This window comes from Lycium barbarum, chromosome 8 (genome assembly GCF_019175385.1).
Source record: "Lycium barbarum isolate Lr01 chromosome 8, ASM1917538v2, whole genome shotgun sequence".
Classification (NCBI taxonomy): Eukaryota; Viridiplantae; Streptophyta; class Magnoliopsida; order Solanales; family Solanaceae; genus Lycium; species Lycium barbarum.
Window position 1 is genome coordinate 28,789,716 of NC_083344.1, and position 27,636 is coordinate 28,817,351.

The following is a 27,636-nucleotide window of genomic DNA, read 5'->3' on the forward strand; positions in this document are numbered from 1 at the left end:
AAGCTATCCCTAGCACCGGACTCGGTGGCCCGACCAACTGCCCTCGTGGCTCGAGAGATCTGGAGATGTCCGAAACCCGCGGCTTCGCTGGTTATAGGAGGAGTGATCGAGAACATGTCCTCAAACTCATCCGGCCTCGAAGCCGGAGTAGGAGAACCTGGAGCGTCCTCAGCAGCTTCAGTAAAGACAGGGGGCTCCGTAGTTGCAGCAGTCTCATAGTCGGGTAACGGGCCAGTGACCATTGGAGCTTCGCTCTCGAGGGCAGGCTCTGTTCTTTGATCAGCTTCGGCAGCCGCCGCCCCCCCAAATCTACTTGCCCTTTGCAGGGGGGTTTCTTCGGAAGAAGCTTCACCTGAAATGTCGACGAAATCAATCGACCTTAGAGGTGTCGGGTAAAGAATTTCTTCCGCACCTGTGGGTAACGCCGGAATCAAAGGTCCTTCTACGGCTGAAGGAAGGGGTGAAGCGGCGATAACCTCTTCCAGAATAGGAGCCACGGAAGGGGCCACACTGATACTCCGGACGAGGAGCTCGGGCTCTGTTTCATCCCGTAAAGTCCTAACGACGCTCCTCACCCTTTTCTTTGTTTTCTGCCCTTTGTCCGAGGGCCTTTTCCTCTTGGTGGCGGCAGCAAGGATGCGAGATGCACCCGCTGAATCAAACTCGGGTACCGACGTTGTGGGTTCAGCTGAAGACTCCGGTCTGGGATCCACCGAGCCCTTTGGCAAACCTGAAAATCGAAGACGCAATGAATACGGGTAGTAGAAGACGCAATGAATACGGGCAGTAGAAGATGTAGCGAACACGGGTAGCAGCAGAGTATTACCGTGGTTCTGGGCGACCCATCGGTCGTGTGACAGGTGGCCCCACGTCCGGTCGTCGTGGACATACTGGCTAAGGAGTGCAGTAACCCATTCGTTCAGATTCCGTACTATCGGGACAATCAATCCATTGGCTAATATAAACAATAAAAGCGGTGAGAAAGTGGAACCAAAGTTCGATAAAACATGCAAAAGCAATTACTTAGAGTTCAGGCTTACGCTTGTTGTTCCACGCTTCCGGAAAAGGCATGTAATTGTCCGGAATGATGTCTGAGGTCCTCACCCGGAGTCACCGATTTCTTGATTCATCCACTTCCCGTTACTCTGATAAATCTACGGTTCGGAAAGTGTGGGGACTAGCTTTATATGGTAAAAATCGGATATGCGTTAAACCGGTGAGACCGGGAACCGATGGAAGAAGGGGACAAGAACATGCACGAGGACTTTTATTCTGAACCGGAGGAACGCATAGACCAAAGCCAGGGAAGGGCGTCATTTGATTCGGTTTCTTCATGACCGAGTTGGTCGTTGCCGTTGGTCCGTTCAGTCGTGGCCGTTAGTCCGTTTATTCGTGGCCATTGGTCCGGGAGATCCGTTGCGCGATTGCCACGCGTCGATAACGTCCTGCCATGTTCAACTTCCAATCGTACGGATGTTAGACCGTACGGCCAACCTAATCCAAGTCAGAGTTTTTCTTTATTTTTAGTTTTCTCTTATTGTATTGAGCCCATGAGGCAATACTATAAATAAGGGCCATTGACCACTTTTAAGGGGTTGGCTCCTTAACATCAAGAACATTCTTTTGTACTTGAAATATATACAAATCTCTCTCATTCTCGTGTTGCAATCCGAATTCATTGTGTTCATCTCTATTACATTTCTTCAATCAAGTAACACTCATATATTAGTAAACATACAAGTATATAGCAAACCACCGATTATTAGTTGCTTCTTCATAGCATATTCATATATTTCTTTTCTCTATCAAAGGGATTGAAGGCACAACCACATATCCTATATACCTCAGCCACAAATTTAATTGATTATCCAAATTCGGGGTAAACAAGAGTCACTCTACTTATACATTTAATAAGAATCCAGAGACCAAGTGTGGGTATTATTTATTATAACCCCAGAAATCCATTTCTTCCCCACGTACGGAAAGCTGATTGATTTGATTCATGGAGGAAGTATTTGCATCATGGTCGAACCTGACTCCGGCAGTTTTAGCTGAATCGTCATTCGCAATCATTCCCCATTCATTCAAATTCTGATGATCACAACTACTTCCCACCTCCTGCTGGTAAGGGAGGTTCTGGTCACTGCAACCGCTATTGGTGCTAGACATTAGTTGCTTCAACATAATAGGTGATTCAGTAGTTGTCCCAGAGAAGTCATGATATCCCAATGGCTTGTTAGTGGGAATGAAGTTTTGTGCTTGAAGTTGGACGTGAGAATTATATGGTGGCAAAGCTAGAGGGATGTGGGAATAGTTTAGGCCATGCCCCTGCGCCTGCGCCTGTTGTTGTAGCAGATATTGGCTGTTGAAGGCACGAGAGTGATGGCTTGATGTGCTGTTCAGTTGATCTGATGAGGCTGCGCCACCCCCTTCGTTACCAACTTTGAATAAGTGTTTCTTCTTGAAAACTCTGCAAATCACCCAACCATCATCCTGCATGCGCCGCATTTACAATGAAAAGATAAATACTTATATCAAAGGCTTCAAAACTATAAGGATTGTTTGATATTTTGATGAGTAATATTTTCCCGTTATGTGTTCTATTTCACTGCTAACCACAGGATATAAAGATATATGATTTAATTGTTTTGACTTTTTAACATGGGTTCATCCGATTGACATATTATACTTCAACAGATACCTACTACAATATTGGACGAATCATATCACACGGTTTTACAAGTAACCTAGCTTTCTATCTTAGGACAACAGCTACAATTGAATCTGAGTCTTAAATCCAGTAATTTTCTAAAAATTGATGCTCAGTTATTTATTTTGTACTTTTCCCTTTTAACAATCTAAAAGTAAAAGAAAAATACAAGTAACATTTAACTATATTAGCTCAGAACGTGCATGCATGCATTGACTTAATCACCGGTGTTCAACCGTTCAACGGAATCCCTACTCCATTAAATGATCCTCACTGTTTTTACCAGTATTCTGGCTTTCTGTATCTTTTTCTTTTAATTGAAAAAAATAAAAACTTATCCCAGCCAAGTTTTAATTAGGTATTGTAGGTTAAATACATAACTAATTAAATAAAAGTGGGATCTTTCTTACATTACAAATTTTTAGATGAGGTAGTCATATAATTTAACTTAATATCAAAGTAGAAAGAAGTCCTGAATTCGAGTCTCATCCCTATTCATTATCAAAAAGAGTTTTCACATGTTTTGGCACATAAAAATAGAATCAAACACATATGTTAGAGACGATATAATTAAGTAAATAAAAATATGCTCTTAAAATTTTAAATAAGCTTGACACACAATTCAAAATTTTGTTTGGGAATAAATAAGGAAGAGCGACTTACATTTTGATTTCCTTGAGGGTCATCAGCACCTTCAAGCCTGTACTCATGCATGATCCAGTCAGTCTTTTGGCCATGGGGAGCTCTTCCTCTGTAGAAAACTAGGGTTTTCCTCATACCTATCTTCTTGAAGCTATTCCTTATGCATTTGTCCCTACCAGTAGCTTTCCAAAATCCAGCATTTGTTGCTCGGTTTGTCCTTGAACCTGTCGGATACTTTCTGTCCTTGTGGCTGAAAAAGTACCACTCATTCTGTGGAGTTGATCCAATCTTGCACTTCTCTGTACATGAATGCATATGTATTAAATTAGTGTTGAGACATAATATAATAACTAATTAAAAGTATGTTTCATCTGAATTTAAACTTTTAGATAAAATGGTTACACATTTCAACAATTAACTTGACCTCTATGAGATTAAGAAAAGATATGAGATTAAGATTTCTTTTCTTCCTAATTAGGGTGGTATTATATTAAAGAATTCCTGAATTATTACATGCTCTGCTAGCCTAGATATAAGATTGGTGCCTCATGGAGCAAATGACTGCATACTAACTTTATACTCCCAAATTAGGTGTCATGTTTCGCTTTTCGGGAGTCAAACTATATTAGCTTTGACTAACATTGTATACGGTAAAAACCGGATATAAGCCAGAACGGTGAGACCGGGGACCGGAGATAAGAACAGACAGGCATGATCACTGAGTCTTCCCTTAGAACTGGTGATATTGCACCGGCTGCGGTTGACCTGAGAAAAGTGAAGCGAATTTTTTTGGTCCGGTATCACCGGACCAAACTTCGCATCACAGCCAGTCCGATTTAAGCATGACCGAATTGATCGTGGCTGTTGGTCCGGTTTCAGCATGACCGAGTTGATCGTGGCCGTTAGTCCGGTTAATCAGTTATAAATCGCCACGCGTCAACATCGTTCTGTCACATTGTATCGACGACCGTACGGGTGTCAGACCGTACGGCCCAACCTTATCCTTTTAGGGTTTACTTTATTCTGAAAAAGGCTTTATGTAGTATGCAAGGCCCATAAGGCAAAACTATAAATAGGAGGCATTTCTCTACTTTTAAGGGTTAGCTTTTTCAATATCAAGAACATTGTAATAGAAATTATATATTGAAGCTCTCTCTCCTTTGGTCCGGATCAGAGGCATTTTATGCTTATTCTTCCAATATAGTTGGCTTAATCATAAACATTTGTATCTTGATTCGAATCACTAACGCATATGTTCACATACACATGCTATAACACGCAAATTTATAATTATTTCCTATAAACCCAAAATAGATTAAAGTTCATCCACATATCCTATACCTCACTTACAAATTCAATTGATTACCTAAATTCGGGGTAAACAGTTTGGCACCCACCGTGGGACTAGGATAATAGTGGTCTTTGATCTTGGTTTCTATCTCCTACCCATTAAGATTGAAAAAATCTTTTGTTCGTCTCTGTGAAAACAGACCAAATGGCAAGCAGTGGACAATCTGGTCACGTCAACAACAACGAGATTGTGGCCGAAAATGAGAACTGTGGGCTACGGGGCTTACCAGCAGAACCCATTGACCCAAACTCCGTCGATTCGAGGGAGGGCCTCAACCGACAGAACACCGTGAACCGGGAGAATGCCGCCCTACCGGCCACCGAAACCTTAAATACTCCCAATTCAATTACTTTGTCCGAGGCACAAAGACGGAAAGTGCTGGATACCCCAGATGATATTAACTTACATTTAATTTTTGAAATATTGCAGGAACAGATGCCAGCTATTGCCGAACAAGGAGTCGCAATAGCCCAGTTGCAAAGCAAAAATGATGAAACGTCCCCGGAGAGGACGAAAGGTGTTGCCGATCCCAGAAGGGACGAAACACAGATGGTAGAAAGTAATGGGTCCGGAGCTAGTTCATCCACCGAGGTTCTAAGAATGCTCGAAACATTGGCAAAGCGGGTAGACTCGACTGAGAAGAGGGTGGAAACATATAACTCTCGGGTGGACCAGATCCCGGGGGCTCCGCCTATTCTGAAAGGACCGGATTCGAAGAGGTACATTCAGAGGCCATTTCCTCCGAATGTTGATCTGAAATTGATCCCGAAGAGGTTCAAAATGCCGGATATCCAGAAATATGACGGCACAACGCACCCTCAGGAACACGTGACTTCATACAGCTGTGCCATAAAAGGCAATGATGTTGAAGAGGATGAAATTGAATCCGTGTTTTTGAAAAAGTTTGGGGAAACTCTGTCGAAGGGAGCATTGACTTGGTACGACCATCTTCCCGAGCATTCAATCACTTCTTTCGAAATGCTCGCGAATGCATTCATTAAAGCTTATGCCGGTGCCAAAAAGATTTAGGCCCGTAAGGAGGATATTTTCTGTATAGCCCAAAGCGATGATGAGTTATTGCGTGAATTTGTCAACCAGTTCCAAAGGGAACGGATGGAGCTCCCTCCGATTCCGGAGGAATGGACTGCACAAGCTTTTACCAAAGGGCTTAATCCTCGGAGCTCGACGGCCTCGTTCAAACTAAAGGAAAACTTGCTGGAATACAAGGCTGTGACCTGGGCGGATGTCCATAATAGATACGAATCAAAGATTCGGGTAGAGGATGACCAACTCGAACTTCCCCCAGGGCCCGTAAATATGAACAAACTCTGAGAGATCGAGGAAAAATTACGATCCGGAGTCAACACCATCGAGGGAAAGATATCGGCCGTACTCTCAGTCGGAAAAGCTAAGCTTCAGGTCGGAAAAATATAGGGTTGGCCCGAGCTAATCCTCCGGTCGGGGTGATAAACGGACCGAGCACCCGTCAAACAGTCGAGGCCTCTCATTTAGGAGTGTTTTCGGAAGCTCAGCCAGCAACAAAGACTTGCCAAGGATATCGGAGTACAACTTCAACGTCAACACTTCGGACCTCGTCTCGGCTATTAGCCGTATCGCAGAAGCAAGATGGCCGAGACCACTGAGGTCAGACCCGGGCCAACGGGACCCGAGCGTGATGTGTGAATAACATGGAACCCATGGGCATAGAACTGAGGACTATCGCCAACAAAGAGTGGAGGTGGCTCGGTTACTGAAGAATGGCCACCTTCGAGAATTGCTAAGTGAATGAGCTAAAGGCCACTACAAGGAAAGGGAATCTCATAAATGAACCGAACCAGTGGAACCTCAGCATATAATCAACATGATAATCGGGGGTACCGATACCCCTCGAAGGTCGGTGATGAAACGGACAAAGGTTTCCATTGTGCGTGAGAAGCGCAGCCGGGATTACGTACCCGAGGGTTTCATCTCTTTCAACAACGAGGATGCAGAAGGCATCATTCAATCACACAATGATGCATTGGTAATCTCTATTCTTATTTTTAAATCGCAAGTTAAACATATTTTGATAGACCCAGGTAGCTCGGCCAACATCATCCGGTGGAGAGTGGTTGAACAACTAAGGCTACTCGATCAGATCGTACCGGCAGCCCGAGTGCTCAGTGGATTCAATATGGCAAGTGAAACCACGAAGGGGGAGATTTATTTGCTAGTCAACATTGACGGCACCATTCAGCAAACGGTGTTCTATGTAATCGAAGGGGATATGAAGTATAATGCATTGCTGGGTAGACCGTGGATACATAGCATGAGGGCCGTGCCATCGACATTACATCAGCTGCTGAAATTCCCGACCCCGTAGGTGATGAAAACCATCTGGGGAGAACATCCCGCTGCAAGAGAGATGTTCGCGGTGGAGGAAACATCACCTCTTCCCAAAAAACGGGATAAAAAAATGGTTAATCAGTCGGCGGCAAGGACCCTAAATAGCAACTAAAGTACACGGATTCGACAACGGAGTAGAATAGGTCGGACCCGGGGCATGAGGAGGATGGTTTCGGTGTACCCAGATCGTTCGTCTTTTCGGATGACTCGGATGCAACCAAGTCAACAGTAGAGGAGTTGGAGCAAATCATCTTGTTCGAATATCTACCGGAGAGAAAGGTATACCTGGGCACGGGGTTAACCTCGGAGCTCAAGAACAAGTTAATTAAATTTCTTCAAGCTAATGTCAATTATTTTGCATGGTCCCATATAGATATGACAGGTGTACTACCTGGAGTGACGACTCACAAGCTCAGCCTTGACGGAAGGTTCCCCCCGGTTAAGCAGAAGAGAAGGCCCATGGCAGAGGCAAAACACGCCTTCATGAAGGATGAGGTAACAAAGCTTTTGAAAATAGGGTCTATCCGGGAGGTAAAATACCCGGACTGGCTAGCTAACGTAGTAGTGGTGCCGAAAAAAGGTAATAAATTCCGAATGTGTGTTGATTATAAGGATCTAAACAAAGCATGCCCGAAGGATTCATTTTCGATGCCTCACATCGATAGAACGATCGATGCGACGACCGGACATGAGATGTTAAGTTTTCTCGATGCTTACTTCGGGTATAACCAAATCCGGATGCACCCGGAGGATCAAGAGAAAACATCCTTTATTACTCGGTATGGGACTTACTGTTACAATATCATGCCCTTCAGATTAAAAAATGCCGATGCAACTTACCAACGCCTAGTTAATGGAATGTTCGAAGAACAAGTAGGGAAAATACTAGAAGTTTATATTGACGACATGGTGGTCAAGTCCCTGGAAACAGAGGACCATTTAAAGCATTTGCAGGAAACCTTGGATGTACTCCGCAAGTACAACATGAAGCTTAACCCGGAAAATTATGCCTTCGGTGTCCGATCTGGAAATATTTTGGGCTTCATGGTGTCAAACCGAGGGATTGAAATCAACCCGGATATGATCAAAGCCATCGATGATATTGAGGTGGTGAATAATGTCAAAGGAGTGCAGAGGCTCACCGGAAGGACTGCGGCGCTGAGTCGTTTCATATCAAGGTCTTCAGATAAGAGTAACCATTTTTTCTCCATACTATGGAAGTAGAATGACTTCATTTGGACACTGGAGTGTCAAAGAGCTTTGCAAGAATTGAAAAGGTACTTGTCCAGTCCGCCTCTACTGCACACACCGAAAGCGGACGAGCAACTTTTTCTCTACCTTGCCATATCCGAGGTAGCGGTAAGTGGTGTTTTGGTCCGAGAAGAATCAGGTACGCAATTCCCTATATATTGTGTGAGTGGAACTTTAGGGGATGCGGAGACCCGTTATCCCCACCTAGAAACGTTGGCATTGGCATTGGTAAGTGCTTCTAGAAAGCTCAAGCCTTACTTTCAATGTCATCCGATATGTGTAGCGACTACTTACCCTCTAAAGAACATCATACGTAAACCAGAATTATCAGGTAGACTAACTAAATAGGTTGTAGACATTAGCGGATATGATATCGAATACAAGCCTCGGACGACCATCAAGTCCTAGATCTTGGCCGATTTTGTGGCAGACTTCACCTCGGCTATGATACCCGAGGTTGAGAAAGAACATCTGCTGACCTCGAGAAAAATCTTCGGGTATTTGGTCGTTACACACGGACGGGGCCTCGAACCTCAAAGGTTCCAGGCTAGAAATTGTCCTTAGAACTCCCGCCGAGAATGTCGTTAGACAATCCATCAGAACTATTAAATTGAATAACAATGAAGCCGAGTATGAGGCTATGATTGCAGTTTTGGAATTAGCTCGGAGTATGGGGGCTGAAATAATTGAAGCAAAATGGGACTCTCTCTTGGTCGTTAACCAGGTGAATGGCGTCTTCGAGGTTAAGGACGAACGGATGCAAAGGTATCTGGAAACAATCCAAGTGATACTACACCGGTTTAAAGAATGGACCATGCAGCATGTACCCACGGAGTAGAACAGCGAAGCCGATGCATTGGCCAATTTGGGATCTTCAGTTGAAGGGGAAGAAATCAACCCCGGGACTTTGGTGCACTTGATGAATTTGGAGATAGAAAACGGACATGCTGAAATAAACACAATGGGTTTAACTTGAGATTGGCGCAACAAATACATCGACTACTTGCAAGATGGAAAGCTCCCGAGTGACCCAAAAGAATCACGATCACTAAGGACAAAAGTAGCGCGGTTCTGTTTGGTAGACGGGTACTTGTATCGACGGTCTTTCTTCGGATCCCTGGCCAAGTGTTTGGGACCCTGAGAAATCAAGTATGTGATGAAAGAAGTACACGAAGGGACCTGCGGCAATCACTCCGGTGCTGAAGCCTTAGTTTGAAAAATTATCAAAGCCGGTTACTACTAGAACCGGATGGAGAAAGATTCGAAAAATTTTGTCCGGAAATGTGTCGGGTGTCAAAGACATGCCCCGATGATTCATCAGCCCGGGGAGTTGCTGCACTCGGTGATATCACATTGGCTCTTCATGAAGTGGGGAATGGAAATTATTGGTCCATTGCCATGGGCACCAGGTAAGGCCCGTTTTAGTTTATTTATGACTGAGTATTACTCCAAATGGGTTGAAGCGCAGGACTTCGAAAAGATTAGAGAAAAGGAAGTTATTGACTTCATATGGGACCACATTATTTGTTGTTTCGGCATCCCGGCCGAGATAACTTGTGATAACGGTCCTCAGTTCGTTGGCAGCAAAGTCAATGATTTCCTCGAAGGGTTAAAGATCAAGAAAATCGTATCAACTCCGTATCACTCGAGTGCGAACGGACAGGCGGAATCCACGAATAAAATAATAATTCAAAATCTGAGGAAAAGACTTGAAACATCAAAGTATTGCTGGAGGGAAGTACTACCGGAGGTATTGTGGGCTTACAGAACCACATCGAAATCAAGCACGGGAGAAACACCTTTCTCGTTGGTCTACGGGGCCGAAGCCCTCATTCTCGTAGAGGTCGGTGAACCGAGTCTCCGATTCAGGTACACCACCGAGGAGTCAAACGAGGAGGCCATGGCCGTAAAACTCGATCTCATGGATGAACTTCGCAAAAACGCGTTGGTCGGTATTGCAGCCCAGAAGCAGAGAATGGAAAGGTACTACAACCGGAGGGCAATTTTAGACATTTCCAAGTTGGGGACTTGGTGCTTCGGAAAGTTACCTTGAACACCAAGAATCCCAATGATTAAAAAATGGGTCCGAACTGGGAAGGGCCATACAAGATAACCGAGGTAAAGGGCAAAGGATCGTATCAGCTGGAATCCATGGACGGGAAACGGTTACACAATAACTGGAATGTGGCTCATTTGAAGAGATACTACTGCTATGGTATGGACACTTGTGTTTATTTATTAACCTTTTCTTTTTTGTAGGAAGTCGAGTACTGGATAAAGGTAGGTGCTAGGTCTGAAAACACGTGTTGCACTCTTTTCCTTAGTACGGTTTTGTCCCAAAATGGGTTTTTCTGAAAAGGTTTTAATGAGGCAACAAGTACAACGCGTTACTAGATAAAGACGAGGACAAATGCCCGGAAGTTCGGGGCCACACCCTACGAGTGGGGACTTGATAGTGCTTACCCGATCTTGCAGTTCGGATAAGCTCTAGGTGACTACTATACCCACATCAATGTTTACCCGGTTAGTCGAAAACGGAGGAGGTCAACAAAGCAAGTGAACGCTAATAGATGCTACCCTCGAAACATCCTCGAGATTTTTATATTTCCCATCTCCGCCTAAAACCGGACCTTCTATATTAGGTTTCGATGTAAGGACCAAACGATCAGAACGAATCATGTCCACTTAGTACTTGCTACGGCAAAAACAGAAGGAAACTGTTACACCTCGGAAATTTCCAATCTCGTACAGTGAATAGTCTAACGAAGAATATGAGTATACGATGTTTTAATCAGAAGGGTATGATGTTTGACGACCCTAAGTAATATTTCAATGGCAATGGGAAGAAGAGGCTGGTTATGAGCCCAACGACTATTTATAGGTTCTGAAAATATGAAAAGTTGCAAATTATCACTTTGGCCCAGTCGATCGTAAAATGAAATACGGACCGTAAAGTGGTTTATGGGCCGTAAACAGCCTTGTCGTCTTTCAACATTCCAAAACTTCAACATTCTGCCAAAGACTTAAATGATTAAATACGACTTGAAATACGGACCGTAAACTGAAATACGGCCCATAAACTGAGTTCGTAAACCACCGTGTCCTCAGCCTGACTTTCTGGTTCTGTTATGCTTTAATACGCCCACAGAATACGGGCCGTAAACTAAAATACGGACCGTAAATTAAATTTACGACCACTGTTGAACATTCAACTACTGTTCATTCCAAATCAGATTTTTAGTCATTAAAAGGAGACCCAAGCTCATTAAATTCATTTCATTTCCACACCACTTCTCCCTAGAAACCTCTAGAATATTCTTCAGTCTTCATCTACAAGAAAACCAAGGAAATAAAAGATCAATATCAAGAATTCAAGTGAATCAAGTGTATGAAACCTAGCTAAAGTTCACCTACACCAAGAAAACCCAAGAGGAGTGAAGTAGGGTTTTGGTGCTAGAAGAGTATTTTCATTCAAAGCTTGATCCACCATCATCTAAGTTAAGTTTCATGACTATATCATGTTGTTTACGGTATTGGAAGGTTAAGACACTTGAATTGAAGAAAGACATAGAAAATGGGTCATAAATGAGTGAATAGTGTCATGGTTGAAGGGTAGGTGGATTGAATCATGAATGTTGATATGTTGTGATTATGAATACGTTGTCAATGATGTTTAGACTATGAAATAAGTATTATATATGAGAAAACGCGATAGTAAGATATAACCAAAAATGTGGAGAAATTGAAGAGAAATGGTGGGTGGTGGTAAGTGTATACAAATGATGATTGTTGTTGCGATATTGTGAATATTGATATGAACGTTTGGGAGTTGATATAGAATATGAGAAAAGTAGTAGAAACAAAGGACATGCTGCCCAATTTTCCCTAGAAATAGTAGCTCGTTCTTATAGTCGATTAACTGACGTTAGTGCGAATTCTCTCTTGAAGACACGTGATATTGAAGGAAAACAAGCGAACGATAGCTTAGCTAAACGAAAGAGGTATGTGAGGCTAGTCCTTTCCTTCTAATTGCATGAATCCTACATCCTGACTCTTCATTCCTTTTCATGAATTCTTAAATTCCGGAAAGCTAAAAGTCTCTGTCCATGAATAGCTACATAAGATAAGAGACATATTATGAGCCCTTTAATGATGATTATGAGTTAAAGTATAGAGATTATAAAATGTATGATATGATGAATCCTATAACGTAAGTGAGATTATTTATTGTTTACACTCACCTTACATTCTAGTTCCTTCAAGGGGAGGAAGAATGTCAATGAATGCTCCATAATGAAATCGGGGGATCACGACCTTATGTCACCCCGATAATATATAGTTGTCTTTGAGTTTACATGTATGTATATATTATGATAAGCATAATGATGATCATATTACACTGCGCCTATATGGCCGGGCAGTCACCGCTAAGGCGGGCAGCTATACACCATGGCCAAATGGCATGGGCAGGCACCACTAGTGGGCAGCGTGAGATGATACCCCGGACGCGGGAGGCCTGGACGCAGGCTAATGCTATTGATTATTACACCGCTCTGATATAGACAGGCAGCTTATACATTTATGCTTATATGATATGATGATGAGTATGAGTAAAACAGCATGACTTATTTTCTATATACTTGACAGTCAGATATAGTTGTTTCGTATTGATATCTCCCTTTGTATCATTGTCTTATTCCATTGTTTATGCCTCTCATACTCAGTACAACGTTCGTACTGACGTCCGTTTTCTTTGGACGCTGTGTTCATGCCCACAGGTAGATAGGGAGGTGAGCTTAACCCTGATTCGTAGTAGCTGTCAGCTGATTAGAGAGCACTCCATTGTTCCGGAGGTGCTTATGATTTTTATTTTGTGTACATATATATATTTTGGGCTTGACGGGGTCTTGTCCCATTCTTATGTGTAGCATTCCAGTAGAGGCTCGTAGATACGCAGTGTGGGTTAGATGGTCTCACGAGAGGTTATTATGTATATATATTATTTTGATGGCCGAGAGGCATATATATATAAAAGTATTTATGTTTCCATATGAAATATGATTTTCCTACAACTTGAGTATAAATGTGATAAAAGAGCTAAATGAGCATGAAGAGAAATAGAACGAGCGGTGCTCGGTTGTTAGCCCCGGGTACCCGTCGCGGCCCTTAGCTGTGTCGTGACAAAAGTGGTATCAGAGCAGTTCAGTACTAGGAAGTGTCTACGAGCCGCGTCTAGTAGAGTCTTCTTTATGGTGTGTTGCGCGCCACACTAATAAATAGGAGGCTACAGGGCATTTAGGAAAACTTACCATCTTTCTTCCTATGAGATCGTGCGATAAAGCCGTGTATAAGATTTTACCCTCCCTAATAGTGTGTTGTGATTTCAGAATGCCGCCAAAGGGAAAAGCTACAGCCGCCCAGAAGGGCAAGACTACAATAATGAGGCGGGTGGAAAGAGAGCCTCCGATGAATGTAGAAGAGGGCAAGTCACATAATGAGGCCCTATCTAATACTTCCTCCGCCCCGCCTAATGTGGAAGGACAAGGAGGAGCTCCAGCTCCAATTCCTCCACCTGTTGCTTCGGGTCAACAAATGACCGAGGCTATACACCTATTGACACAGTTGGTTGCCGCCCAGTCACAGCGGCAAAATGAGGCCCAAGTGATCGGTCAGCCAGTACTAGAGTTCGTGATTTCATGACTTTAAATCCTCCGGAGTTCTTCGGGTCGAAGCCGGATGAATTTCCGCAAGGCTTTATTGATGATATGTTGAGGACCCTAAAGATTATTCATGCCTCTGAGACTGAATCCGTGGAGTTGGCCTCTTATATACTTCGAGATGTGGTGGTATTGTGGCATAATAATTGGATAGCATCGAGACAAGAAAATGCGCCTCCTCCGGTTTGGCAAGAATTCGTGGATGCTTTCATTCGTCACTACTTGCCTCCCGAGGTCCGCCGAGCTAGAGCGGATAGATTCCTAAATTTGAGGCAAGGAAACATGAGTGCCCGAGAATATAGCCTTCCATTTAATTCATTGGCTAGGTATGCCCCAACTATGGTGGCCGACATGGGAGACCGGGTACATAGATTCGTGAGTGGCTTAGGGCCACATTTATCCAAAGATTGCTTGACAGCTTCGCTACAAGATGGGAGGGATATTTCCCGGATACAGGCTCATGCTCAGAATTTAGAGGGGCGACAACAATGACAAAGAAGTGATCGTGATAGTGATAGAAGACAAACCAAGAGGGCCAGATCTATGGGAGCAGGCAGTGATTATAGATGGGGATCAAGGCAGACATATTCTAGGTACTCAGGCAAGTCGGTGACTAGTGCACCTCCTCGATTCGCAGGTAGGAGATTTGATCACTCCTTTCGTTCAGTATAGGGCCAGAGTTCGAGGGCCTCAGATTCCCAGTTCAGGGAAGATTATAGCCAGAGGAGACCCCCAGTACGGCGATGGAGCCAATTCGGTAGATTACATTCCGGACAGTGTCGCCAGGGTTCGGATGCTTATTATACTTGTGGCCAAGTTGGATACATGATGAGAGATTGCCCGTCGATCAGTGGTAGAGTTGGGGTCCAGCCTACAGGATCAGCGGCTGGTTCTTCTTCAGTGCGCCCGGTAGGGCAGACTCCCCAGATGTTAGCAGGCCGAGGTAGAGGTAGAGGGGCATCATCTACTTCAGGTGCCACCCAGCCCCGCGTATATGCTTTAGCCGGACGGCAGGATCTTGAGTCCTCCCCGGATGTAGTTACAGGTACATTGTCTATATTCTCCCATGATGTATATGCGTTGATAGATCCGGGTTCTACATTCTCTTATATTACTCCTTATGTTGCTGGTTGTATTGGGGTGAAACCTGAGCGAATCAAACCTTTTGATTTGTCTACTCCGGTTGGTGATCCCGTGATAGCAAGACAAGTGTATACAAATTGTGTAATTATGATATGTGATCACCGGACCAAAGCTAATTTAATTGAGTTAGAAATGCTAGATTTTAACGTGATTATGGGTATGGATTGGTTGGCATCATGTTATGCTAATGTCGATTGTCGATTGAAAGTAGTTCGATTCCAATTTTCGAGAGAGCCCGTGCTCGAATGGAAGGGTAATGTAGCATCTCCAAAAGGTAATTTGCTACCTTAAGGTGAGAAAGATGATAGCCAAGGGCTATATGTATCATCTAGTTCGGGTTCATGACACCGAGGCAAAGTCGCCAACTTTCCAATCCATTCCGGTAGTGAATGAATTCCCAGATGTATTTCCTGATGAGCTTCCAGGTCTTCTTGCAGAAAGAGAAATTGACTTCGCCATTGATGTGTTGCCAGACACCAAGCCCATTTCCATTCCTCTTTATCGAATGGCTCCGGCAGAATTGAAAGAGTTGAAGGCACAGCTGAAATATCTGCTTGAAAAAGGGTTTATTAGACCCAGTTCTTCACCGTGGGGAGCACCAGTCTTGTTCGTGAGAAAGAAAGATGGTTCCCTACGAATGTGCATTGATTACAGGCAGTTGAACAAAGTGACGATAAAGAACAGATATCCTCTTCCAAGGATTGACGATTTGTTTGATCAGCTACAGGGTGCCAAGTGGTTTTCAAAAACAGATTTGAGGTTGGGTTATCATCAAGTGAGAGTTAAAGAAGCGGATATTCCCAAAATAGCCTTCAGAACGAGATATGGCCACTATGAATTTCGAGTGATGTCGTTTGGGTTGACTAACGCTCCGGCAGTGTTCATGAATTTGATGAACAACGTGTTCAGGCCACTCTTGGACTTATTTGTGATAGTATTCATTGATGACATTTTGGTATACTCTCACACAGAACCAGAACATGCAGATCATTTACGTATCGTTCTTGGAATTCTTCGAGCCCGAGAATTATATGCAAAATTTTCAAAGTGCGAGTTTTGGCTGAATTCTGTGATATTTTTGGGCCATATCGTTTCAGATGATGGCATTCGAGTTGACACTCAGAAAATTGAAGCAGTGAAGACTTGGCCAAGGCCTACGACACCTACAGAAGTTCGTAGTATTCTGGGATTGGCAAGTTATTAAAGAAGATTCGTAGAGGGATTTTTATCTATTTCAGCCCCATTGACGAAGCTAACCCAGAAGTCATCCAAATTCCAGTGGAATGATGCTTGTGAGCGCAATTTCCAAGAGTTGAAAGGCAGATTGACCTCAGCTCCGGTCTTAACACTTCTAGAAGGGTCAGATGGCTATGTGGTGTATTGTGACGCTTCCGGTGTTGGATTAGGATGCGTATTGATGCAGCATGGTAGGGTTATTGCATATGCTTCGAGGTAGCTGCGGAAACATGAAAAGAACTATCCAACTCATGATCTTGAATTAGCTGTGGTTATTTATGCATTGAAAATATGGAGACATTACTTGTATGGAGTGCATGTAGATATCTATACAGATCACAAGAGTCTTCGGTATATTTTCAAACAGAAGGAGTTAAATCTGCGGAAGAGGCGGTGGTTAGAACTTTTGAAAATTTACGACGTGAATATTTTGTACCACCCCGGAAAAGTGAATGTAGTAGCTGATGCGCTTAGCCGCCGATCAATGTGCAGTTTATGTGAAGTCCCTCCGGAAAAGAAAGAGATGGTTCATGAGCTCCACCAACTAGCTAATCTTGGAGTACGTGTAATTGATTCGGGTAATGCAGGGATTAGTATAAATGATCCCACAATCTCATCCTTGAACATGGAAGTGAAAGAGCACTAGTGTGAGGATCCTAAACTGTGCCATTACAGGGACATATCTCATGGAAAAGAAAAGTCTTCATTTGAAGTTTCTAGGGATGGAATTCTTAGATACCGAAGCAGGCTATGTGTGCGGTATGTGGCGGAATTGCGCCAACAAATTCTAGAAGAAGAACATCGTTGTCGGAATTCTATTCACCCAGGTGCCACCAAAATGTACCGTGATCTCCAGTTAATATATTGGTGGGATGGCATGAAGAGAGACATAGCGGAATTTGTAGCACAGTGTCCAAATTGCCAACAAGTAAAGATTGAACATCAAAAGCCAGGAGGCTTATTGCAAGCAATGGAGATCCCTACTTGGAAATGGGAAGTAATCAACATGGATTTTATTGTGGGGTTACCCCGTTCCCGTGGCAATTATGATTCCATATGGGTGATCGTGGATAGATTGACGAAGGCAGCCCATTTTCTCCCAGTTAGGACTACATACTCAGCAGAAAATTATGCGAGATTGTATCTCAAGGAAATTGTGCGACTTCATGGTATTCTATTATCCATTATCACAGATATGGGAGCACAGTTTACAGCCAAGTTTTGGAAGTCCTTTCAAGAGGGCCTAGGCACCCAAATTAAGCTTAGCACGGCTTTTCATCCGTAGACAGATGGGCAGGCCGAGCGTACTATTCAGACCTTAGAAGATATGCTGCGAGCGTGTGTGCTAGATTTCGGTGGCAGTTGGGATGATCACATACCCCTTATTGAATTTGCATATAACAATAGCTACCATTCCAGTATCCAAATGGCCCAGTATGAAGCTTTATATGGAAGAAAATGTAGATCCCCAATCGGATGGTTCAAAATAGGAGAAGCACAGCTAGTAGGCCCTGAATTGATTCAACAAGCAGTAGAAAAGTCAAGGTGATCCGAGATCGATTGTTGACAGCCCAAAGTCGCCAAAAGTCTTATGCGGACAATCGCCGACGAGACTTGGAATTTCAGGTCGATGATTGGGTATTTTTGAAAGTGTCACCAATGAAAGGGGTGACAAGATTTGGCAGGAGAAGGAAGTTAAATCCTAGATATATTGGACCCTATAAAGTCCTCCGCAAGGTGAGTCATGTAGCTTATGAATTGGATTTGCCTTCGGAGCTTGAATCAGTCCATCCAGTCTTCCACGTTTCGATGCTCCGCAAGTGTGTTGGAGATCCCACAGAGATTGTCCCGATAGATGATGTGCAAGTAAAATAAAATCTAACCTATGAAGAAGTGCCTATTGCCATCCTCGACAGGCAAGTGCGAAGACTTCAAAATAAAGAGGTAGCATCAGTCAAGGTCTTATGGCGAAACAACAACCGGGAAGAAATGACTTGCGAAACGGAAGAGAAGATGGAGTCCAAGTACCCGCATTTATTCTAACCCCCAGAAGAGACTCACGAGAAAACGCCAACGATGCAAGGTATATATGCTAACTTTTTATGCTTTTGGTCGTGTGTGGCCATAGATATGTTGATATTGTGATGTAGCCCCGTGAGGCGATGATATTATGGGCTGTTGTGACAGGATGGTAGTGCCATATTACAGGGGAAACTCTGGCGAAATCTTTCTAGAATCCACGATGACTTAACATTCGAGGACGAATGTTCCAAAAGGGGGGAAGAATGTTACACCTCGAAAATTTCCAATCTCGTACAGTGAATAAACTAACGAAGAATACGAGTATACGATGTTTTAATCAGAAGGGAATGATGTTTGATAACCCCAAGTAAGATTTCAAAGGCAATGGGAAGAAGAGGTAGGTTATGAGCCCAACGACTATTTATAGGTTCTGAAAATGTGAAAAGTTGCAAATTTGCACTTTGGCCCAGTCGATCGTAAAATGAAATACGGACCGTAAAGTGGTTTATGGGCCGTAAACTGCCTTGCCGTCTTTCAACATTCCAAAACTTCAACTTTCTGCCAAAAATTTAAATGGTTAAATACGACTTGAAATACGGACCGTAAACTGAAATACGACCCGTAAACTAAGTTCGTAAACCACCGTGTCCTCAGCCTGACTTTCTGGTTCTGTTATGCTTTAATACGCCCACAGAATACGGGCCGTAAACCAAAATACGGACCGTAAATTGAGTTTACGACCACTGTTGCACTTTCAACTACTGTTCATTCCAAATCAGATTTTTAGTCATTAAAAGGAGACCCAAGCTCATTAAATTCATTTCTTTTCCACACCACTTCTCCCTAGAAACCTCAAGAATATTCTTTAATCTTCATCTACAAGAAAAACAAGGAAATCAAAGATCAATATCAAGAATTCAAGTGAATCAAGTGTATGAAACCTAGCTAAAGTTCACCTACACCAAGAAAACCCAAGAGGAGTGAAGTAGGGTTTTGGTGCTAGAAGAGTATTTTCATTCAAAGCTTGTTCCACCATCATCTAAGGTAAGTTTCATGACTATACCATGTTGTTTAAGGTATTGGAAGGTTAAGACACTTGAATTGAAGAAAGACATAGAAAATGGGTCATAAATGAGTGGATAGTGTCATGGTTGAAGGGTAGGTTGATTGAATCATGAATGTCGATATGTTGTGATTATGAATACATTTTCAATGACGTTTAGACTGTGAAATAAGTATTATATATGAGAAAACGCGATTGTAAGCTATAACCACAAATGTGGAGAAATTGAAGAGAAATGGTGGGTGGTGGTAAGTGTATACAAATGATGATTGTTGTTGCGATATTGTGAATGTTTATATGAACGTTTGGGAGTTTATATAGAATATGGGAAAAGTAGTAGAAACAAAGGAAATGCTACCCAATTTTCCCTAGAAATAGTAGTGCGTTCTTGTAGTCGATTAACTAACGTTAGTGCGAATTCTCTCTTGAAGGTAGACACGTGATATTGAAGGAGAACAAGCGAACGATAGCTTAGATAAATGAAAAAGGTATGTGAGGCTAGTCCTTTCCTTCTAATGGCATGAATCTACATCCTGACTCTTCATTCCTTTTCATGAATTCTTACATTCTGGAAAGCTAAAAGTCTATGTCCATGAATAGCTACATAAGATAAGAGACATATTATGAGCCCTTTAATGATGATGATGAGTTAAAGTATAGAGATTCTAAAATGTATGATATGATGAATCCTATAACGTAAGTGAGATTATTTATTGTTTACACTCACCTTACATTCTAGTTCCTTCAAGGTGAGGCAGAATGTCAATGAATGCTTCATAATGAAATCGGGGGATCACAACCTTATGTCACCCCGATAATATATAGTTGTCTTTGAGTTTCCATGTATGTATATATTATGATGAGCATAATGATGATCATATTACACCGCGCCTATATGGCCGGCCATTCACCGCTAAGGCGGGCAGCTATACACCATGGCCAAATGGCATGGGCAGGCACCACTAGTGGGCAGCGTAAGATGATACCCCAGACGCGGGAGCCCTGGACGCAGGCTAATGCTATTGATTATTACACCGCTCTGATATGGACAGGCAGCTTATACATTTATGCTTATATGATATGATGATGAGTATGAGCAAGACAGCATGACTCATTTTCTATATACTTGGCAGTCAGATATAGTTGTTTCGTATTGATATCTCCCTTTGTATCATTGTCTTATTCCATTGTTTATGCCTCTCATACTCAGTACAACATTCGTACTGACGTCCGTTTCCTTTGGACGCTGTGTTCATGCCCATAGGTAGATAGGGAGGTGAGCTTAACCCTGATTCGTAGTAGCTGTTAGCTGATTAGAGAGCACTCCATTGTTCCGGAGGTACTTATGATTTTTCTTTTGTGTACATATATATATTTTGGTCTTGACGGGGTCTTGTCCCGTTCTTATGTGTAGCATTCCAGTAGAGGCTCGTAGATACGCAGTGTGGGTTAGATGGTCTCACGAGAGGTTATTATGTATATATATTATTTTGATGGCCGAGAGGCATATGTATATAAAAATATTTATGTTTCCGTATGAAATATGATGTTCCTACAACTTGATTATAAATGTGATAAAAGAGCTAAATGAGCATGAAGAGAAAGAGAACGAGCAGTGCTCGATTGTTAGTCCCGGGTACCCATCGCGGCCCCTAGTTGGGTCGTGACGGAAACGGACGAAGTCTTCATATCATGTACATGCAAATACTTGCAATATTAAGATAATTAAAAATTCATTGCGGATGTGTCTTCTTGTTAAAGCGGCCTACCCTGGTGATTACCACTGAAATTCGGCATCATTTTTGACTAAATACCCTATACCGGGGATTATAGTCGAAATTTGACAAAGGCAACAAGGTCACATTGAACCGAGCCAAAATCTTGTAAACACCCCAAATGGGGACTGCTGTATTAAAAATTGGTAAGGCAGGTATTCAGGAGTCCGAACCTAATCTATGATAACTGAATAGCCGAAAGAATATCGGCCTTAAAAATGCCTAACGTGATTCGGAGACGTCTGAATTCACAAAGCATAAATAAGTCCCACGGGAAAACCACTCGATCAAATTCCCGGACAAAACGTACCGGACGAAGAGAAAATCCAATATTCAGGCACAGTCCAAAAAAATGACTCCGAGTCTTTGTTTGTCCTTCAAACGGACTGACAATTCGGGAAAAAGTCTTAACAACAAGCATTCAAGCAAAAGAATAAAGAGAATCGGAACGAAAAATGCACATTTCATATATGGAGGTCTTTTACACCCGAAATTCCTACGAAGTAAAAAAATAAAAATAAAAAGCCAAAAAGGCAAAGGTAAAATAAAGGCTAAGTACAGGCTATATCTATCTGGTGCAGCTGGAACCAGAATGCTCGGATACTGTCTACTCGGAATCCTCGGGATCGGAATCAAGAGCTCTTTTGGCTACCTCCTTGGTCTTTCTGGCTTCGAGTATCAGGGCCGGGAGATCCGCAAAACCATGCTCAGCTTGCTCAAGGGTGGCCCTCCGGGACTTCCATCGTTAATACTCCACCGCAATCGTGGTATGAGCTTCGACAGCCTCCACACTCCTAAGGGCTTCTGCCAAATCGGCCTCAGCCTAGGCCAGCGTGGCCACTAATTCATCTCTCTCTTCATCGAGGACTCCTTGGATTTGAATGGCCGATTCGAGCTCGGCTCTGAGAAGGTCATTAGCCTCGGTTGTCTCCTCGAGTTCGGTTTTCAGCTCGTCGCATATCCGGGCCCTATCCTCGGTTTTTTGTTCGAATTCTCTCATCCTCTCCTTATACTTAGCACTCTCGGATGCAAGTAGCTGATGCCTCTTGGTCATGTTCACGGCATCAGTCTTGACCAAGTCAAGCTACCCCAGAGGTGAGTGATAATGGTTTCGAGTTCACCAAGCCTCGAAGAAAAACGAGCATTATGTTGGCTAAGGCCGACCTTGTCCGCTTCCAGAAGCCAGTTCTTCTCGACCATCCCGGCCAATTCGTCCTTAACCGAAGGTTTTCGGCCTTTGCTGCTTCGCGTTAGGGTTGAAGGTTGGAAAGGGCAACAACTCGGTTCAATTCATCCTCCTTCACTTGCAAAAGGTGCTGGAACTTCTCCATTTTTCAGTTCTGGGCATCCAGCTGGCCCTTAAGATCGTCAACTTCTTGCTGAGCATGGATGAAGGCTTCATTGACGAGCACCACACTTTGTAATAGAAACGAGCAGTTAAACTTGGATAAACGAGAAACTAATATTCATATTGAATTATGCAAGGATAGGCTGATAAGCTTACTCGATTGCCTGCGTGCGTGCCATCGTTAATGAGACTCTGCCAGGGGACTCCGGTCATCTTTCGCTTATCCGAGTCCGAGACGAGGGGCCTCGAATAGCTTGCTACTCCCACCGGAAGAGATAAAAAGCTGCAATCCTCAGGGACGGTGACCATGACCGATCTGGTCCTTCTAGGTTCCACATTCGGGGCCGGGAAAATACGCACCAGGCTATCTCTCGAACCAGTCTCGGTGGCCTGGCAGGCTTCCCTCGTGACTCGAGGGATAGGGAGATGTCCGAAACCGTCAGCTTCCCCGGTTGCAGGAGGTGTATCCAAGAACATATCATCTAGGTTATCCGACCTCGAAGTAGGAGTAGGAGAAGCCGGAACAGCTCCGGCAGCCTCGGTAGGAGCGGGTGCCTCGGGTGTTGTAGTTGGGTCCCTGGCAGGTGTTGAACCGGTATCCAATGGAACCTCGATCTCGGGGACCGACTCAGCCCTCTGTTCGGCCTCGACAGTTGGTGCATGCCCGGATCTGGTCCTTTGCAGGGGGGTCTCCTCGGATGAGCGTCACCTGAAATGTCAACATATTCAATTGACCTTAGAGGAGTCGGGTAAAGAACTTTTTCCCCACCTGTGTGCAATGTCAGAGCTGACGGTTCATTCCCAGCTGAAGGAAACAGCGGAATGGTTGTATCCTCCTCCGGTATAGATTCAACGGAGGGAGTCACACCGACCCTCCAAACAAGGAAATCAGCCTCTGTTTCATCTCTTAGAGTCCGAACGACGCTTCTCGTCCTCTTTTTCGGTTTCTGCCCTTTATCCGAGGGTTTTATCCTCCTTTTGTTGGCAGCAGCAATAATACTGGATGTACTTGCTAAATCAAATTCGGGTGCCAGCGCAGCGGGTTCGGCTGATGGCTCCGGTCTTGGGTCCACCGAGCCCTTGGGTAAACCTAAATACCGAAGATGTTATAAAAGGGAAAAGAAAAATATAAGGATATAATGTGTTCCAAATCAAGCAAAATATTACCGTGGTTTTGGGCGATCCATTGGCCGCGCGATAGGATTCCCCATGTCAGTTCTCTATCGGTGTGCTAATCGAGGAGAGCTCCAACCTATTCATTCATGTTCCGAACAGCCGGAGGTATCCATGCCATGGCTGATATAAAGAAGGGGAGAAATCGTTTTAATACGAGGGGACAAGTGTTTAACAAAGCGGTTCAAGGGTAGTTATTGAAGAAGGAACCGAGGAACTTACAATTATCATTTCACCTCTCCGGAAAAGGCATATAGTCGGCTGAAATAATATCCGCGGTCCTCACCCGGACGTAGCGCTCTACCCAACCTCGGTCCCTGTCTTCGTCCATCTTCGAAAAGATCGGATTTCGGCTTCGCTTGGCGAGCTTGATTACACCCCCTCGGAACAACCTCGGAGAATATAAATGGATGAAGTGAGCCATCGTAAACTCCCTTTTTACGTCGTTGGCCAAACACCGGAGGCAGGCCACAGTCCTCCAGATTATCTGGTCAATTTGGGCCAGGGTCACATTATATGTCCGGCACATATCCAATATAACCAGGTCGATTGGGGGGGGGGGGGGGAGCGAACTTGAGTGTAAAGGGATAGGTATAAACGTACACAAAGCCCTCCCTGTAATCGGTGATCGATTCGTCAGGCTCGGGTGCAAACACTTGCACCGGACGGTTATCCCATCCGCAGTCAGCCCGGACTTGGTCGAGTTTATCCTCGGTAATGGACGATGGGTATCGCCTTACATCGAACCCTCTATCCGCAACCGGAGAAGGTTTCTCAACTTTAAACTCTTTGTTATAATTGGGTTTGGACGGTACTATGTCCAAAGCAGTGGCCTCAACGATGGTCTTGCCCCTGGGTTGTGAAGTTGGCTCGGCCCCTTGAGAGGAAACCGAGGGAACATCCTGGGAGGTGGTTTTGGTGTTGGCAGACATTTGAATTAGATAATAAAAAAGGAGGTTCGGTGAACTCAAATGAGGGAGAAGGAACAAGTTACAAAAAATAATAAGAGTGAAGAGGCAGTTGAGAGAAAATTTCAAAATAGAAAAGTGAGGAGAAACGCAACAGCACTTTCGTTCAAAGAACAGCAATGGAGAAGTTGACAAAGTTGGTCTGTTTTGGCAATCAAAATAAGTAAGAAAATGGAAGGGGAAGACGATCAGAGGTGGAGAAGTAAGAAGTAGAAGTGAAAGTGGTAAAATGAAAGGGTTAAAAGCCTTATATAGGCATGGGGGACTGAAATGGTTACAGAAGCCAGCCAACCGGGGGTGCCACGTGTCCCACAATTAATGAGACGTGCGTTACGGCGGTTGCCAAAGTCGACCACTCGGGGTGAGACACGTGGCTGACGGCTGAGAGACGTGACACAACTGTTCCGGCCAAAACTTTAAAGATAAGAACGGGCTTATGGCACCATCGGTTTGTTGATTCATCCACTTCCCCTTACTTCGGTAAAACTACGGTTTCGAAAGTGTGGGGACTATCTGTATGCGGTAAAAACCGGATATAAGCAAGACCGGTGAGACCGGGGACCGGAGATAAGAAGAGATAGGCGTGATCATCGAGTCTTCCCTTAGAACTGGTGATATTGCACTGGCGGTGGTTGACCTGAGAAAAGTGAAGCGAATTTTTTTGGTCCGATATCACCGGACCAAACTCCGCATCACAGCTAGTCCGATTTCAGCATGACCGAGTTGATCGTGGTCGTTGGTCTGGTTTCAGCATGACCAAGTTGAACGTGGCCGTTAGTCCGGTTAATCAGTTATAAAATCGCCACACGTAAACATCGTTCTGTCACATTGTACCGACGACCGTACGGGTGTCAGACCGTACGGCCCAACCTTATCCTTTTAGGGTTTACTTTATTCTGAAAAGGGCTTTATGTTGTATGCAAGGCCCATAAGGCAAAACTATAAATAGGAGGCAGTTCCCTACTTTTAAGGGCTAGCTTTTTCAAGATCAAGAACATTGTAATAGAAATTATATATTGAAGCTCTTTCTCCTTTGGTCCGGATCAGTGGCATTTTATGCTTATTCTTCCAATATAGTTTGCTTAATCATAAACATTTGTATCTTGATTTGAACCACTAACGCATATGTTCACATACACATGCTATAACACGCAAATCTATAATTATTTCCTGTAAACCCAAAATAGATTAAAGTTCATCCACATATCCTATACCTCACTTACAAATTCAATTGATTAACTAAATTCGGGGTAAACAAACATGGCAAAATGTTTTTTTCCCCTTATATTGACATGAGAAAAATTTACAACTTATAATACTTCTCATATAGTTTTTTAATATATAAATCTTAATTTTAAAATATTGTGTTGATTTAATCCAATTTAAAAAATTAGTTAAATTGACTCTCGAAAAGCAAAACATGACAACGAGTCGAAAAGCAAAACATGACAATTAATTTGAGATGGAGGGTGTATCGTACTATAGCATTCTGCACGGACACATTTGAAGGTAGAGCGAATAAAAAGGTTTAAGTTTACTAGAGCTCTACAAATCTTGGAAAAAATAACATTTGGGCACAAATAAATCTTGTTTGAATAGTTTTATTTTTTCTGAAGAATTTTCTTTGGAAAATACGTCAAACTAACCATTTCTTCAAAAAGCATGTATTTTGAATAACTTCTTGATAAATTTAAATATATAAGATTGCAAAATATATTTTGTTAGATTTCCTAGAATTTTTCCACAAAAAGACCACCTTTAATTTGATCTCAAATTTGAAATATATAAAACTAACTTTGCCCAATGTATATGAATATCATGCCTTTGATCCTGAAAAGCCAAGAGCAGCTCAAAATAAAAATATATACTAATGTGTCTGTGTCTGTGTCTTCGTTTGGATATGAACTATGCTCAAATGATTCTAATCCTTTCAAAAGAACTACATATGCAAATCCCTAACATCACTTCAACTCGTTTCTAAGTTGTCCTAGAATTAAAACTATAGCAATTGCCGTGTATATATATTAAAATGATAAAACTAAAAATATGTATTAGGTTGTTTACAAATGATGGTATATACCTTGCAATTCCCAGGGCTCAATCTTGTTCAAGTCGACCTCTCTGATAACTTCCATTTCAAACTTCTGAAATGAAACTTTCTTCTTCAAGTAGTAGTGAAGAAGCTCTTCATCCGTGGGATGGAACCGGAAGCCGGGCGGAACACCGCCACTAGATGAAGCCATGCTAGGTCTCTCTTCTCTCCAAGGTCCTTTGAGTCAGAACTCTCGACGTTGACTCCCAATATATATATCTTTTTCTAAGGTATATTTGACTGTACGCAGCTGGAGCTATAAAATTGCATATGTGATCATCTTTCTTTATATTGTTTGAAATGAACTTATATATTCAACTGTCAACGAGGTCTTGTGAGGGGAGAAAGTTGACAGCCGGTCACTACGCCGGCGCCAAAGCATAAAGCAAACGTAAACTGCAAGTTAGTACATGAGTTATTAGTATTTCCTACGCTTTATTCCCCAAATAATCGTTGCGCCTACATCTCCACGCGCGTGTGTAGAGTTTGAGGTACGTGTACACTTTTCTTCATTTCATGGATGTTACTTCCCCCGTTGCTTATAACATAAAAATATTCATTTTATTTTCATCTTTGTGGATACATCTTTGCAAAATAACACGGGTTGCTTTATACACCATTGCGACATATGTACGAGAGGGATGAATTGGGTCGTTATAAATGTTTGCACTCTCTTAAAATTATCTTAATTGTTGCTTTGCTTACGAAATTACTCAATGAACCCGCACTACCAAAAATAAAGGTCAAAACCGACCACAAA

At 43.1% G+C, this 27,636-nt stretch overlaps 1 protein-coding gene across 1 annotated transcript; it reads right to left on the reverse strand.

Moving 5' to 3' along the window:
* Nucleotides 1-1,761: 1,761 nt before the first annotated feature.
* On the reverse strand, nucleotides 1,762-27,261 carry LOC132605041 (protein BEARSKIN2-like). Its single transcript, XM_060318352.1, has 3 exons — nucleotides 26,865-27,261; nucleotides 3,374-3,651; nucleotides 1,762-2,493 (listed from the first exon to the last, which is right to left on the reverse strand). The coding sequence occupies exons 1-3, from the start codon at nucleotides 27,025-27,027 to the stop codon at nucleotides 1,939-1,941; spliced, it is 996 nt and encodes a 331-aa protein (XP_060174335.1). The 5' UTR covers nucleotides 27,028-27,261; the 3' UTR covers nucleotides 1,762-1,938.
* Nucleotides 27,262-27,636: the final 375 nt, after the last annotated feature.